Source organism: Dipodomys ordii, unplaced genomic scaffold, assembly GCF_000151885.1.
Source record: "Dipodomys ordii isolate 6190 unplaced genomic scaffold, Dord_2.0 Scaffold177, whole genome shotgun sequence".
In the NCBI taxonomy this organism is placed as follows: Eukaryota; Metazoa; Chordata; class Mammalia; order Rodentia; family Heteromyidae; genus Dipodomys; species Dipodomys ordii.
The window spans coordinates 1190753-1206876 of record NW_012267393.1 but is presented as its reverse complement, the minus strand read 5'-3'; the positions used below and the strand labels follow the sequence as shown (position 1 = coordinate 1206876).

Here is a 16124-nt window from a genome sequence, read left to right as displayed (position 1 = left end):
GCACTGTGGGAGACACATTTTCCTTGTCTCTCTGTCTAGGGAACCAGAGAGGAGGACGATGTCGTGAGCGAGGACTTAGTCCAGCAGGATGTCCAGGTAAGCAGGCACTGAAGGAAGGTCCCCAAGACACCGCTGAGGAGCCTGGGGAGAGAGGGAGTGGGAGGGGGTCATGGGGATATTTATTTATTTATTTAGATAGTGCTTTGTGGAAGAAAAGGTCAAAGTTTATCTTTCAGAGGTATACATAGCAGGTACACAGGTGAGATGGATTTTGGAGCGTTCATTGTGGTTGATTTTATTCATTCCGTTACGTCCTGTGGATTGGAGTTAAATGCCTGGCCTTCTGCCTGGCCTTCTGCCAATCACTTCATAAACAGCATCAGACAGTACTGGAGAGATGGGCGCACATCGATCGGGGAGATAGACATGTAAGGAAATATTGTAACCCACGGTAGGTCAAGGAGATAAAGAACAAAAAGTGATGGGAGAAAGAGAGAAGGAAAGAGAATTCTACCTGGAGACTGTAGGGGGGGTGCTACTTTGAGGGAGGAAAAAAAGGACATTTAATTGGAGCCATGAAAGTTGAAGAGCTTCCCCAGAAAGAAAGGAAGAATGGCTTGCAGGTATATGCAAAGGTCCTGAGGCTACCAGTTACTGCTAATGTCAGGATCTGTTCTGAATGACTTGGCTAGCCTGTCCTGTCCCCCTAGATTCCTCTTCCTTTTTATTTATTTTTATTTATTTATTTTAATATTGTGATTTGAACTCAGGGCTTTGTGCTTATTAGGTCCATACTCTCCTACACCCCGAACCCTCCTGAGGTTTTGTGGCCATTAATTCATACCTCTTCTCTTTAGGATCTGTATGAGGCGGGGGAACTGAAATGGGGAACAGATGAGGCCCAGTTCATTTATATCTTGGGAAATCGCAGCAAGCAGCATCTCCGCTTGGGTAAGTTCCAGAAAAGACCCCACAGCTTGCCTGCCTGGGGGTCTGTGACCAGATCGCCCTTCTCTTTACCTTTTAGGTTGACACAACAGCTACTTCAGCCCTGATCCAAAAGCTGATTCCATGAGAAATGAGTGGTTTTATAGAGTCCCTCTTCTAAGTCATTAATGAGAGGTCATGTAGATACAGATATAGATATATAGAGAAATGAATTCTATAGCCATATAGATATATAGTCTATAGATGGATATAGGTAGATAAACATATCTATCCATAGATAAATCTATAGCTGTAAATATATAAATATATCTATAAGTATATATATAATTTATATCTATAAATATATCTATAGATATAAGTATATAAGCCTATATATAAATAGATAAATATATACATATATATGGTAGAATTACATACGTAGGTCCCATCCCTCAGAAGTTACTGTCCCCTTCTTGCCATTACAAGGACAGTAACCTAGACATCTTGTCTCTCTCTTTTGACACAGTGTTTGATGAGTATCTGAGGACCACAGGGAAGCCGATCGAAGCCAGCATCCGAGGAGAACTGTCTGGGGACTTTGAGAAACTAATGCTGGCTGTGGGTATGTCCTGAGATCACCTTCCCAAGGGATTCTGGGATGCCAGCCCCAGAGAAAGGGGCCAGGAATTTGGACACGGGGAACTCATTTGTGGAGTAGGGAAGGAAACCAGACGGGCCTGATTTCTGCCTCCCCCCTCCTCCACAGTGATAGAGGGAGCAAAGCACTGAACTTGGGGCTAAGATAGTGATGATCATAACCAAAGATCCTTGTGGAGCCTAGACTCATGCCTATAATCCCAGCTGCTCAGGAGGCTGCGATCTGAGGATCGTTGTTGAAGGCCAGCCCAGGAAGACAAATCCGAGATACTCTTAATCTCCAAGTAACCACCAAAAAAGCCAAAAGTGGTGGAGGTGTAGCTCAAGGAGTAGAGCCCCTGCCTTGAGCAGAAAAAAGCCAAGCAAGAGTATAAGGCCCTGAGTTTAAGACCCAAACATAAAAGGAATTTTTTTAAAAAGCCCCTTGTGGAGGTCCTATTGTGCCTGCACCACAGTGCTTAACCTTTAGGAAAGGGCAGAGAACAGGCACTGCTCTTCACAGTGAGGAAACTGAGGCTAGGTCACGTGCCGAGGGGTAGTTTGTCATGAACTGTAGGAGTGCTGTGAATGTAAGGCTCTAGCCTTCAATGGTGAAGGCTCAGATCCAAACCCAGTGCCTCTTTCAAATTCCCTGCCAACCCAGGCAGGAAAGTCCGTGAGACTCTCATCTCTAATTAACCACCAGAAAACCAGAAGTGGAGCTGTGGGTAGAGATCTAGCCTTGAACACAAAGAGGCTTAGGGACAAGGCCCAAGCCTTGAGTTCAAGGCTCACAACTGGTGTGTGTGGGGGGGGGGGGTCTGGATTTCTTGCTGGCTTTGAACTACTATCCTCAGATCTCAGCCTCCTGTGTAGCTAGGATTACGGGCATGAGCCACTGGCACCAGCAACTAATAATTCCTATCTCAGGCCTCATCTTCCCCCCCCACCCCTATATACACATTGTCCCCTGCCAGCCTTATTTGAAGTAGTTGGGGTCTGACCTGCTTTGTCACGTGACTCCACTGCCAATACCTTCCTGGTATAATAGAAGCTAAAGAAACACCTTCCACCTTCCACCCAGCACCTACCCCTGATTGGACCCAGTTCCTATGAAATGGAAAGGGACCAGAAACAGGAAGTAGATCTTTGAGATAGACTCTTCTGATTTCTCTTTTTCTTTCTTCCTTTTTTTTTTTTTTTTTTGGTCCATCATGGGTCTTGAACTCTGGGCCTGGACGCTGTCCCTCAGCTCTTCGGCTCAAGGCTAACGCTCTACCACTTGAGCCACAGCGCCACTTTGGGTTTTCTGCTGGTTTATCGGAGATAAGAGTCTCATGGACTTCCTTGTCCAGGCTGGCTTTGAACCACGATCCTCAGATCTCAGCCTTCTGAGTAGCTAGGATGACAGGTGTGAGCCACCAACACCTAGCCCGACTCTTGTGATTTCTATAGGCTCCTTGGCTGATTTCTTTCTTTGTTTAATTGATTATTTGTTTATTATTATGATTGACCACATGTTGCCAAGGCTGTGTGTAACAAGTCTTCACACAAGACAACCTCTCTGTTTATGTCAGTGCACTGCACAAACACACCAGGAATGTAGGAACTCTTCTGGATGCATCCCTGGTCTAGAAGGAGGTGATGGGCAGTGACTAGGATAGAGAAATGAAGCTGGTAGGGCTGGGAAGGTGGCTCAGTGGTAGAGCGCTTGCCTTGCATGCATGAGGCCCTGGGTTCAATTCCTCAGCACCACATAAGAAAAAAGAAAAAAGCCGGAAATGGCACTGTGGCTCAAGTGGTAGAGCGTTAGCCTTGAGCTGAAGAGCTGAGGGACAACGCCCAGGCCCAGAGTTCAGGCCCCATGACCGGACCCCCCCCCAAAAAAAAGAGAGAAACTGAGAAATGGTGGGCACTGGTGGCTCACGCATATGATCCTAGCTGCTCAGGAGGCTGAGATCTGAGGATCACGATTTGCCAGCCTGGGCTGAAAAGTGCACGAGACTCTTATCTCTCCAAGAAACTACTGATAAAAAGCTAGAAGTGGCACTGTGGCTTAAGTGGTACAGCACTAGTTTTGAGTACAAGGAGGCTCAGGGACAGCGCTCAGGCCCTCAGTTCAAGCCTCTGGACTGGGAAAAAAAAAGAAAAAAAGATAGAGAAATGGTGTGGCCAGCAACGTGGAGGGTGTATTGCAATTTGCATCTGCCTTTCTTTTTTCTTTTTTTGTGCAAAAACACAGTTAAGCCAGGCACTGGAGGCTCACACCTGTCATCCTAGCTACTCAGGAGGTTGAGATCTGAGGATTGCAGCACAAAGCCAGCCTGGGCAGGAAAGTCCGTGAGACTTTAATCTCCAGCTAACCACCAGAAAACCGGAGGTGGCGCTGTGGCTTAAGTGGTAGGGTGCTTGCCTTGAGCTGAAGAGCTGAGGGACACTGACCCACCAAAAAAAACAAAACAAACCAACCCAAAAGCCAGGATTCTTCCTGCCTTTTGAGCTTGGTGGCTCCTAAGGGATAGAAACGACGTCATAGCTTTCCTAATAATCCGCCTCTTCTTCCTCTTTCCAGTGAAATGTATCCGGAGTACCTCAGAGTATTTTGCCGAAAGACTCTTCAAGGCCATGAAGGTGTGTATTATGGGGCTGGTGTAACTGGTTGGGGCCAGTGTGTGCCTTTGCCAGTCATTTTTCACTTTCTTTTTTTTTTTTTTAATCAGTCATGGGGCTTGAACTCTGGGCCTGGGCACTGTCCCTGAGCTCTTCACTCAAGGCAAGCGCTCTACCACTTGAGCCACAGTGCCATTTCTGGTTTTCTGGTGGTTAACTGGAGATAAGAGTCTCATGGCCTTTCCTGCCCAGGCTGGCTTTGAACTGCAATCCTCAGATCTCAGCCTCCTGAGTAGCTGGGATGACAGACGTGAGCCACCGACGCCTGGCTTGTTTTTCACTTTTGATTATGAAAATTGTGTTTCGGCCTACACTAAGGGCTCTCAGCCTCTTCTCAAGGATCTATGTCTCAAACCTGTTTGTCATCCAGGGCCTGGGGACCCGGGACAACACCCTGATCCGCATCATGGTCACCCGCAGTGAGCTGGACATGCTGGACATTCGGGAGATCTTCCGGACCAAGTATGAGAAGTCGCTCTACAGCATGATCAAGGTCGGCTCAAGGGAGTTCAAGTGCAGGGGTGCTTGGGAGAGGCAGAGCTAAAAGGGAGGCAGGGCCACTGCATGAAGCCCGCATCATTCCAAGGGCAGTGAGATTCTGTCTCCTACAAGGTGTGGTCGCTGAAGAACGTAGTGATGACAGCCCTTGAGGCCTTGGCTTTTCCAGGAGCCGTAAAGTTAGATCTTTCCTTCCTTCCCTCCCTCCCTCCCTCCTTCCTTCCTTCTTTCTTTTTTTTTTTTTTTTGTCTTTTCTTTTTTGGTACTGGGGATCGAACCCAGGACGTTGCGCTTGCTAGGCAAGTGCTTTGCCACTGAGCTACATCCCAGCCCCCTTCCTTCTTTCTTACCTTCTTTCCTTCTTTCCTTCCACCCCTCCCTCCTATCTCCCTCTCTCTCTCCCTCCTTCCTTCCTTCCTTTTTATTTTGTGTTGAGTAGAGGCCTAGGAATGTGGCTTAGTGGTAGAGTGCTTGTCTAACATGCATGAAGGCCTGGGTTCGATTCCTCAGTGTCACATACACAGAAAAAGCTGGAAGTGGCACTGAGGCTCAAGTGGTAGCCTTGAGCAAAAGAAGCTTGGGACAGTGCCCAGGCCCTGAATTCAAGCCTCAGGACTGGCAAACAAACAAACAAACTGGAGACACACACCACTATTTAGAAGTCTCTGCCACATCCAGACAGGAGGAGGAGCAGGGCTGGTAGGGAGGACTGTGGAGCCTTCCAGTGTTTGGGGATATACAGAACCTTTTCTTCTTGTCTGGGAGATGCTCAGGGCCTGGTTGGAAGTCATCTTCTCTTCTCTCTCTCCTCAGAACGATACCTCTGGGGAGTATAAGAAGGCTCTGCTAAAGCTGTGCGGAGGAGATGATGAGTAAGTAGTCCCACGCCCTGGCAGGAGGAAGTAGCTGGGTCTCTCCTAGCCTTCATCCTGGTGGAGGATGAGTGGATCGAATGAGGCGCGAGCGCCCTGCAGGTGAAAGATGTCCTTGCCAGTGTCTGTGGAGCTTGTGGGTCTGTGCATCTGGATATGAGTGTGATCTTCCGTGCGTGTTGATGTCTGGTCTTGAAAACTTGGAAAGGCAGTCTGGGGTTTGGACCAGGAAACAGACTATGGGGATCCAGGCCCTGCTAACTTTGTAGCATCTTTGTGGCTCCGCCCATTGGCTTTGTGGCCCCACCCACTCCCCTGATTTACATATTTGTATGCTTGATGAGCCTTCCTATGGTGGCCCCATCGGGAAACTCCCATGGGACCCCCCCACCCAGGATGGCCTGCAGGTAAGGAGAGCCTGTAGGTCCCGTACACATGGCAACATGGCCTGGAGCAGGGGGGAGGGGAGGGAGAGGGGTATGGGGAGGGGGGGGGTCTGAGGGTGAGACCCAAGAGGAAGGGACAGGTGACAGGTGACAGCAGCTGGGTTTTATGGCACATGAGGAGAGGGGGGCGGGCCCCACAGAGGCCTCTTCCCCAAAGATTAAATTGGCCCCCATGACTTGACCAAATTTGGGGAAAGAGAATTGTGGGTGCCCAGTTGTGGAATGTCCAGGAAAGGTCAGGAGAGCATCCTGTCAGTGTGGAAGGTGCCACAGGGGCAGGGAATCTGGGCCACAGAGTTGCTGGCACCCGGGAGGGAGTTGGGGGCCCTCACTGTAAGGGAGAGGACTGGAAAAGGTCCTGGCGCACTTGCTTCTGGGGAAAACAAGGCTGCTGGGAGGTTGGGCTTAGGAGAGGGCAAAGAATCTTTGGGATGGAGGGAGGGCTCTGGTGAGCCGGCCCAGGTTGGAACAAAAGCCAGACAGCCATGTGTGCAGGGTGTGCATGTGGAATATATGTTGATTGCGTTGGGGTATGTGTTGGGGCGTTACATGTTAGAGTGTATGTGTTGGTTTGTATATATTGTGTGTTGGGGTATATATACATGTTGGGGTATGTTTTGGTGTTGTTGATACTTATATGTTGGTGTATGGGTGTTGAGTATATCTTGTGATACACATTTTGGTCTCTGTGTTGGAGTGTATCTGTTGCTATGTGTTGGGATATAAGAGGCATATATGTTCGGGTGTGTGTGTGTTGGTTTGTGCATATTGTATGTGTGTTAGGGTATATGTTGGGGGTGTTGGGGTTTAATCTGTTGGTATGTGTATTGGTGTGGGCCTGTGTACTGGGTGCATATTGAAATATATATGTTGGTTTGTGTCTTGGTGTGTATGTAAGTTAGCTGTGTTGCTGTGTTGCTATGTATGTATATGGGTGTGTATGTGTGTTGACATGTGTGGCATGTATGTTAGATATGTATTGGAATGCATGTGTTAGTGTGTGTTGGTGTGTATGTGTGTTAGTATGGGTTGGGGTGTATGTGTGTTGGTGTGTGTGTTCACGTGGGCATGTGTGTTGGGTGTCTATTGAAATGTATGTACTGGTATGTGTGTTGGTATGTGTAATGGTGCATGTGTATATTGGTATGTGTGTTGGTATGGATGTGTGTTGGTGTGGATGTGTGTTGGGTGTGTATTGAAATGCATGTGTTGGTATGTGTGTTGGTGTGGATGTGTGTTGGATGTGTGTTGGGTGTGTATTGAAATGCATGTGTTGGTGTGTGTGTTAGTGTATATGTGTGTTGGCATGGACGTGTATATTGGATGTGTATTGAAGTGTATGTATTGGTGTGCGTGTATATTGGAGAGTCATCGGTGTGTGTCAGGTGCGTGGAGAGCTGTGGCCCTTGATGACGTTCCCTCCCATCCTCTCCCAACCCCCTCCATTCCAGTGCTGCTGGCCAGTTCTTCCCGGAAGCAGCGCAGGTGGCCTATCAGATGTGGGAGCTTAGTGCAGTGTCCCGAGTAGAGGTCAGACCCTCCCCACCTCCTGCTTGACCTCTTCACTGGCAGCTTCCACTGTCCTGTGCTTCATTCACTCCCTGCTGCTCGGGTTGGCTCCCAGCTGCCCCCTGGAGGCCAACCTGAGAAAGCAGCTCTCGCGTCTGAAGCTTGTTTCCTCCCTCTCTCAGAGCATCAACTTGAGTGGGCAGCCACCCAAAGGAGGCACCCCATGATTCCTGCACTGACTCTCACACACCCTGGGAAGTACTCTGGCCCCCTCCCTACTAACAAGCCTGGATTGAATGGACACCTGGCTAGTTCCACAGCAGGGGCCTAACCCCATTCTGAGCCCACAGTTGGGCTGTGCATGCATTGGACACCCAGGGTCCACTCCACGGAGGACAGGGAGGAATGGTTGCACAGAAACACTTGGGGAAAGACATTGCCGATACCTGATCCACATAAGAAGTTGGGGCCCTCGGATCCTCTCTGCTTTTGGCTGTGTGCCCTTTGCCAGGTTTCTACCTGTCTCTGGCCCTCTACGTCTGCATCTTTAAAAATGAGAGGCTTAGAGGCCTGGGGGCATGCTCATGTGGGAAGGCTCTGAGTTCAAACCCTAGTACTTAAAACAGGGCAGGGTTGGTGGCTTGGGGGCTCGGAGTTCTGATGTCCTGATTTCCCTGAATTGATGGCCTCTTGTCGTGTGAGGAATGAAGTTTAGTGTAGCAGTCAGGGCGTTCCTCAGCATCAAACATGAAGCCTTGCAGAGTGACAAGGCCGATCTTTAGTCTCACCACCTTCTTGAGATGACACAGATACCATCTCAACTTGTTGCCACCCTGTTGGTTGTCCTTACTCATAAACAACTGAGGAGCGAAAGGAGCTGGTTTTAGGTTCACAGCTCCATGTGTGTGTGTACGTGTGCGCATGCGCTGGTAGTGGGCCTTACACTCAGGGCTTGGCCTCTGTCCCTTAGCTTTTTCACTTAGGATTAAGCCACAGTTCCATTTCCAGCTGTCTGCTGGTTTATTGGCCATAAAGAGTCGCATGGACTTTCCTGCCTGGGCTGGCTTTGAACCACGATCCTCAGATCTCAGCCTGCTGAGTGGCTAAGGATTTCAACCGTTGTGAACCGCCTTCACCCGTTCAAGTTCACAAGCTCACAGCTTTTTAACAAGCGATGACATCTTGTTAAAACGTAGTAATATTTAACCTGAAATTTTTGTTTTTATTACTTTTCTTTTTTTTAACATTTAGTATATTTTTTATTACCTCTTCCCAGGTGACCATTTGCTTATGATACAACACCACTTTCTTTTTTCTTTTTTTTTTTTTTGGGTCTGGTCTTGGGGCCTGAACTCTGCGCCTGGGCGCTGTCCCTCAACTCTTCAGCTCAAGGCTAGCACGCTACCACTTGAGCCATAGCACCACTTCCGGCTTTTTTTTCTGCTTATATAGTGCTGAGGAATCGAACCCAAGGCCTCATGCATGCAAGGCAAGCGCTCTACCACTGAGCCACCTTTTTAGCCCCACAATACCAACTTTCTAACTCATGATCATCAAATAAGTGTTTTTGCATCTGTTCAGGGACAAATATTTCCTGAGTGCCTGTTATGTGTTAGGTACTGTGGTAGATACAATAGGATATATCAAAGAATAAACTAGACAAAAGCTTACCCTTTAAATTGTCCTTGAGAGGCCTGGGAACGTGGCTTAGTGGTAGAGTGCTTGCCTAGCATGCATGAAGCCCTGGGTTCAATTCCATAGTACCATATACACAGAAAAAGCCAGAAGTGGCACTGTGGCTCAAGTGGTAGAGTGCTAGCCTTGAGCAATAAAGACAGTGCCCAAGTCCTAAGTTCAAGTCCCAGGACTGGCAAAAAAAAAGGTCCTTTAGAATGGATATGTTAGTGCTGAGAATGTAGCTCCTTAGGGGGCATAAGCCCTTTATTAGATCCCCAACACCCAAAAAGAAAAAGATGGCTCCAAAATGAATGTGTTCGACAAAGTAACCAAGCTGAGCTTGGTACGCATTGAGAAATAACAAGTATAGAGAACGACGTGAAGGCCATTTCAGAACACCTTGGCTGCCTTTTTAGGGACAGTAGTCTTCCATCAAGTAGTTGGGGGAGGGAGACAGGATGAGATTCTGATGAATGGTGGGGGTGGGCCCGTGGAATGAGCAGCCACAGGGAACTGTGGGCCAGAGCTGAGTCCTCCAGCCTCCAGCTGGCCACTTACCCTTGACCAGCGCTGGCCCTGCTCCCAGGCCTGAAGTCTCTCATGTCTCAGCTGGAGGCCAGGGTCTGTCTTCCGCATCTTCTTCCTGCCTCCTCCTCCAGGCTGCTTGGTTCAGGGCTTGTGTGGACAGCCTCTTCCCTTGCGCATGCTCAGATCTTGGCCAGCTCCTGGCTGGGGAGCCTGGCCTGTAGACACCTCCTGAGGGCTTCTCTGCTTCTCACAGCTGAAGGGAACCGTGCGCCCGGCTGATGATTTCAACCCCGACGCAGATGCCAAAGCCCTGCGGAAAGCCATGAAGGGAATTGGTAAGGGGGGCCCTGAGAGCTGGGGGTGGCCGCTCCTGGGTGGTGGGTTTGGCATTGGGCTGAGCCAAGGGGAGGGCCGAGGCCTCTTACTAGGGTCCACAGGACAAGGAAGACTTTAGACTGAATCTTCCCTCTCTTGGAAAGCCTCCAGGCTCCATCAGACAGGCAAGAGGGGCATCAGGAGAGTTTGAACCAAGTTGTGCCCAGCCCTCTTGGGAGCAAGTAGGCTGGTGTGTGTGTGTGTGTGTGTGTGTGTGTGTGTCCATAGAACTTGAGTTCATGCAGGCTGGTGTGTGTGTGTGTGTGTGTGTGTGTGTGTGTGTGTGTGTGTGTGTGTGTGTGTGTGTGTGTGCATAGAACTTGAGTTCATGCCCTGGCTTTGTTGCTGGCCCACTGTATGGCTTTGGGCAAGCTCTGAAGTGAGTCTGGGTCTCAATTGTCCCATGTGTAAAAATGAGTCTGGTCTCACTTTCCAAACCCTGTGTAAAATGATCCTGGTCTTCAGATTCCAGGCTTGGAGCAAGAGCACCCCCTGCTGGCCAATCCCTCAAGGCTAGTTTTTTTTTGTTTGTTTTTTTGGTATCTGGTCCTGGGGCCTGAACTCTGAGCCTGGGCGCTGTCCCTCAGCTCTTCAGCTCAAGGCTAGCGCTCTACCACTTGAGCCACAGCGCCACTTCCGGCTTTTTTCTTTTTGCTTATGTGGTGCTGAGGAATCGAACCCAGGGTCTCAGGCATGCAAGGCAAGCGCTCTACCACTGAGCCACCTTCCCAGCCCTATTTTTTTGTTGTTGTTTTTTTGCTGGTCATGAGGCTTGAACTCTGGGTCTGGACACTGTCCCCTAGCTCTTCAGCTCAAGGGAGCTCTACTGCTTGAGCCACAGCACCACTTCCAGTTTTCTGGTGGTTCATTGGAGATAAGTGTCTCATGGGGCTGGGGGTTGGGGGGAGCCTGGGAAGGCGGCTCAGTGGTAGAGGGCTTGCCTTGCATGCATGAGGCCCTGGGTTCTATTCCTCAGTACCACCTATACAGAAAAAGCCAGAAGTGGCGCTGTGGCTCAAGTGGTAGAGCACTAGCCTTGAGGCCTGGGCCCTGAGTTCAAGCCCAAGGACTGGCAAAAAAAAGTCCCTAAGTGTGGAAACAGGTTCAGAAAGAGAGAGAGACTTTGCCCAAGATAGCCAGGCATTGCCAAAGCTGGGACCGGAACGCGACTCTCAACCCAGTGATCTCTGCCTCCAAGGTGTCCCTTTTTGCCAAAGCAGTGACATAGGTGGCAGCAAGCAGTCCTGAGAATCAATGGCTTGAGACGGCGGCACGGTGCCGCAGGAGCTCAGGGGCACATAGCTGCTGATCCAGCTTCTACCCTAGGGTTGATGGCAACTGTCAGTGGGAGGAGGGAGAAGCGGGGTGGGGAAGGAGGTCGATCAGGGAGGCAGAACCACAGGCCTTCCTCTGAGGCCTGTGACTTTGGTGACTCAGGAACCGACGAAGCCACCATCATCGACATCATCACGCATCGCAGCAACGCTCAGCGGCAGCAGATCCGACAGACCTTCAAGTCTCACTTTGGCCGGGTAAGGGCTGTTCCTGAACCCTGGGGCCCTGCGTCCATACAACCTCCAGAGGAGACGCCCCTGCCACTTCAACCTCTGCACAGCTAGGCAAGGGGGGAGGGGTCTCCCGGGCCTCATCCAGATGTGGGATCTTGGAATATCTCCAGCGCTTGGGTTTGGGCTGCCAAACAGGTGTGCTTCTGCATTCTCCCAATTCCTTGTGGTCCGTGACACTTGTGCAGGGTGGCTGGGTAGAGTCAGGGGCCTGGAGGGGGGGTGGAAGCTAGTGCATGCAGCACTTTGAAGCCCTAGACCTTCTGCATAAGGAGAGCTGGCTTCTAGGTCCCAGCATTATCGGTGATTATGGCACCCTTGGTAGCATCTGGTGTAGGCTGATGAGATCCCCAGATAAAAATGGTGTGAGGTTTCAGCCTGGCCTCTAAGGAAAGCAGATCTACCCTTTCCCCACTCCCTCCCCCCCTGGATCTGGATCTTGAATTCAGGGCCTGGGCAATATATCCCTTAGCTTTTTTCACTCAAGAATGGCACTTTACCGCTTGAGCCACAGTTCTACTTCCAGCTTTTGGCTGGTTCAATGGAGATAAGAGTCTCACAGGCTTTCCTGCCCTGGCTGGCTTTGAACCTCAATCCTCAGATCTCAGCCTCTGAAGTAGCTGGAATGATAGGTATGAGCCACTAAAGCCTGGCTCAGATCTGCCTCTTCACTGGCTCCCCACCACACCTTCTTTACATTCTTATAATTAGTAAGTCCACCAGCAAAGTCTATCAGCAAAGATAGACTAGGTCCCTCCCTACTGTCTCCCGTCCTCATTACAAATCTCCTCCCTGCCCTGGGTCATCCATGGGCCAGTGCTAGTGTGGGTATGACCTTGGGCTGTGCTCTTTGCAGGACTTAATGGCTGACCTCAAGTCTGAGATCTCCGGAGACCTGGCAAGGCTGATTCTGGGGCTCATGATGCCGCCTGCCCATTATGATGCCAAGCAGTTGAAGAAGGCCATGGAGGTAGAGCGTGGGCACCAAAGGGATGGCATCCAGGCTGTTTGGGAGCTGGGGGGAGGGACACAGGTACCCCTCGATAGGGGGCCGAGACCCAGGCTAAGGTGGGCTTTTGTCCGAATGTTCTAGGGCGCTGGCACAGATGAAAAGGCTCTTATTGAAATTCTAGCCACTCGGAACAACGCAGAAATCCGGGCCATCAACGAGGCCTACAAGGAGGGTAAGTGTGGGGGGTCTAGGCCGCGAGCTGCTAGTCAGGAGTGGATGGCAAGAGAGCTGGGGTCCCCAACTTTTAGCCTCAGCCTTTAACTCGCCCCTCAGATCCTGCTAGTCCCCTTTCCCTCAGATCCTGCTAGTCCCCTTTCCTATAGTCCACGAGGCTTTGGAAAGCCCCTTGGGCCTCCTAGCCTAGTGTCTAGGGAAAAGACAGAAGTGGCCCAGAAAAGACCAAGGCCCAACGTTCTTAGAAGAATACCTGGGAAGAGAGAATGTCCCAGCCCACTATGAGCCGGCCAGGGCAGGAAAGTCCATGAGCCTCTCATCTTCAGTTAACCAGCAAATGGCTGGGAGTGGGGCTGGGGCTCAGGTCTGTAATCCTAGCTACTCAGGAGGCTGAGATCTGAGGATCACGGTTCAAAGTCAGCCCGGACAGGAAAGTCTGTGAGACTCTTCTCTCCAATAAACCACCAGAAAACTGGAAGTGGCACTGTGGCTCAAGCGGTAGAGCACTTGCCTTGATCTGAAGAGTGCAGGGACAGCGCCCAAGCCCAGAGTTCAAGCCACACGACCAACATAAACAAACACACACACACACACACACACAACCAATCTGGCTATAAACACCTCCTCCTCACCTCTAACACTTTCCTGTCCCAAGTCTGAAGATCTCCCACCACAAACCACCACCACCAAGTCTTCTTTTGCCAGCAGCTGCCCGTATCTCCTTTCTCTCTCTTAGACTATCACAAGTCCCTGGAAGATGCCTTGAGCTCTGACACATCCGGGCACTTCAGGAGGATCCTCATCTCTCTGGCCACGGTGAGTGAGTGCGTGGATCCATATCTGGAAAAGAGGAAGGGTCACAGGGTGGGAGAGAGGATACTCCCCACTGGCCTTTTCAGTCCTGCCACCCATCCTGGTCTTTTTTTTTTTCTTTGTCCATTGTGGGGCTCGAACTCAGGGCCTGGGCGCTGACCCTCAGCTCTTCAGCTTAAGGCTAGCGCTCTACCACTTGAGCCACAGCACCACTTCCGGCTTTTTTTTTTCTGTTTATGTGGTGCTGAGAAATGGAACCCAGGGCTTCATGCGGGTGAGGCAAAAGCACTCTACCTCTAAGCCACCTTCCCAGCCCGAAAGCTTTGTATTTGTATCCAGTTCCCATAATCTGAGTACTAAGGCCTCCTCCGCTGGTGGAGAGCTCACTATGCCACCGGCCACTAGGAGGCAGCACTGTCCGCAGGCTTCCTGTGAAGGCGTGGCTTCCAGGAGGTGATGTGATTGAGCAGGACCTGTGGTAGTGGTGGTAGGGCAGGCAGAGCAGGTGGGGATTTAACTGAACTGACTGCTCATTGATCTTGCTGCAGGGGAACCGAGAGGAGGGAGGAGAAGATCGGGACCAGGCACGGGAAGATGCCCAAGTAAGACTTCCATCCATCCCTACTGGGCTCCCTGAGAAGTGGCTCCTGCTGTGTGTGTGTGTGTGTGTGTGTGTGTGTCTGTCTGTCTGTCTGTCCCTGACAGAGCAGATCTGGTTTGATTGTTGATTGCTAAGACTCTGGGCCTTTCCTTCTCCATCCTTAGATGTGAGATGTAAGGATTTACAGAATGAGATTTGCACTGATGGTACTGGTTTGACTGGCAATGCCCACATGAATGTTAGAAGCCTCCACCCCCTTCCCCCCCCCAAAAAAAATAGGAGATTCATAGGTCATCCAGATGAAACCTGGGGAGAAAGGCAGTCAAGGAAGAAGGCAGGTAACTTCTAAAAGTCATATAGCTTGCTGTGCGCTGGTGGCTCATGCCTGTAATCCTAGCTACTCAGGAGGCTGAGATCTGAGGATGACAGTTCAAAGCCAGCCAGGGCAGGAAAGTCCATGAGACTCTTATCTCCAATGAACCACCAGAAAACCAGAAGTGGTGCTGTGGCTTAAAGTGGTAGAGCATTAGACTTGAGCTGAAGAGCTCAGGGACAGCACCCAGGCCTAGAGTTCAAGCCCCGCCACTAACAAAAACAAACAAAACTAAAGGTCATATCGCAAATTCCTGGCCCAGCTTGAACTGAGTCTAGAGGGAGCTGGTCTCAGCCGATGTTGCTGAAGAAAAGGCCTTAGTAACTGAAAGTCTTAGTTTTATTTTCTGTAAAACCCGACCAAGGGCTAAGCGAGTCCTGGGAGAAGCCTAGAAAGCAAGTTCCTGACAGCTGCTGGTGGTGTCTTGCTTGCAATGTTTTCTCATGGTGCATGCTCAGAACTCGGTAGATCATTGTTGACCACTGCGGGAGGGGCTGTGCTGCGGTCTCTTGATCTGCTCTCCGTCTGCCCTGCTGCTTTGGATAGGCAGCACAGATCTGGAAATGGCTTCTCATGGAGGCGGGACAACCCCAAATTCATTTTTTCCTGAGCATCTGCATGGCTGTGCTAACTCCCCTGAGACCATCTGTCTGGTCTCTATGGGCCTTCATCCCAGGCCTGGATCTCCCATCTCTTTTGCCTGATTGGTCCTCACTGCTGGTAAAGGTGCTGTGTCCAGGGTTTGGGCATAGATCCTGCCAAGTGTGAATCCAGCCAGCTTCCTTCACAGTTTAGAGATGGGGGGAAGAGGCCAACACGCTCTGCTACCAGCTCTGCATCTCAGCTACAGAACTCCTAGCCACGCCCCAACAAGTACAAAACTAATTGCAATAGACTGACTAGGGCACGAAGATCATTCTATATATTAATAATAAAATTTCCCAGCCGTGTGCTGATGTCTCACACCTGTCATCCTAGCTACTCAGGAGGCTGAGATGTGAGGATCAAAACTCAAAGCCAGCCAGGGCAGGAAAGCCCATGAGACTCTTATCTCCAATTAACCACTTGAAAGCCAGAAGTGGTGTTGTGGCTCAAAGTAAGTGGTAGAGCCCTAGTCTTGAGTGGGAAAAGCTCAGGGTCAACACCCAGGTCCTGAGTTCAAGCCCCATGACCAACAACAGCAAAAAAGCCAGAAGTGAAGGTGTGGCTCAAGTGGTAGAACACTAGTTTTGAGCAAAAAAAGCTAAAGGACAATGTCCAGGCCCTGAGTTCAAGCTTCAGTACTAGCACACATCTTCATCTTCATCATCATCGCCATCATCATCATCTTCTTTCTTTACTGAAGCTCCTTTCCTATCTGAGGTTTCTAGATAGCTTTGGTTTGATTGGCCCTCTGGCTTGCCTGTCTCCTTATTACTGCGTGCTATCCTCTGCAATTTCCAGGCCGG

The 16124-nt window shown here is 50.2% G+C and overlaps 1 protein-coding gene across 2 annotated transcripts in view; it reads left to right on the top strand.

The window, feature by feature from the left end:
- The window catches only part of Anxa6 (annexin A6), a 49234-nt gene that overhangs the window by 21425 nt on the left and 11685 nt on the right, over positions 1-16124 (top strand). For both annotated transcript variants that reach the window (XM_013033814.1, XM_013033813.1), the window contains exons 8-20: positions 40-96; positions 858-951; positions 1454-1549; positions 4136-4194; positions 4604-4726; positions 5545-5603; positions 7501-7579; positions 10017-10098; positions 11576-11670; positions 12560-12673; positions 12797-12887; positions 13626-13705; positions 14251-14304. In XM_013033814.1, coding sequence (XP_012889268.1) covers positions 40-96; positions 858-951; positions 1454-1549; positions 4136-4194; positions 4604-4726; positions 5545-5603; positions 7501-7579; positions 10017-10098; positions 11576-11670; positions 12560-12673; positions 12797-12887; positions 13626-13705; positions 14251-14304 — 1083 coding nt within the window. The remainder of the gene's footprint in view (positions 1-39; positions 97-857; positions 952-1453; positions 1550-4135; positions 4195-4603; positions 4727-5544; positions 5604-7500; positions 7580-10016; positions 10099-11575; positions 11671-12559; positions 12674-12796; positions 12888-13625; positions 13706-14250; positions 14305-16124) is intronic.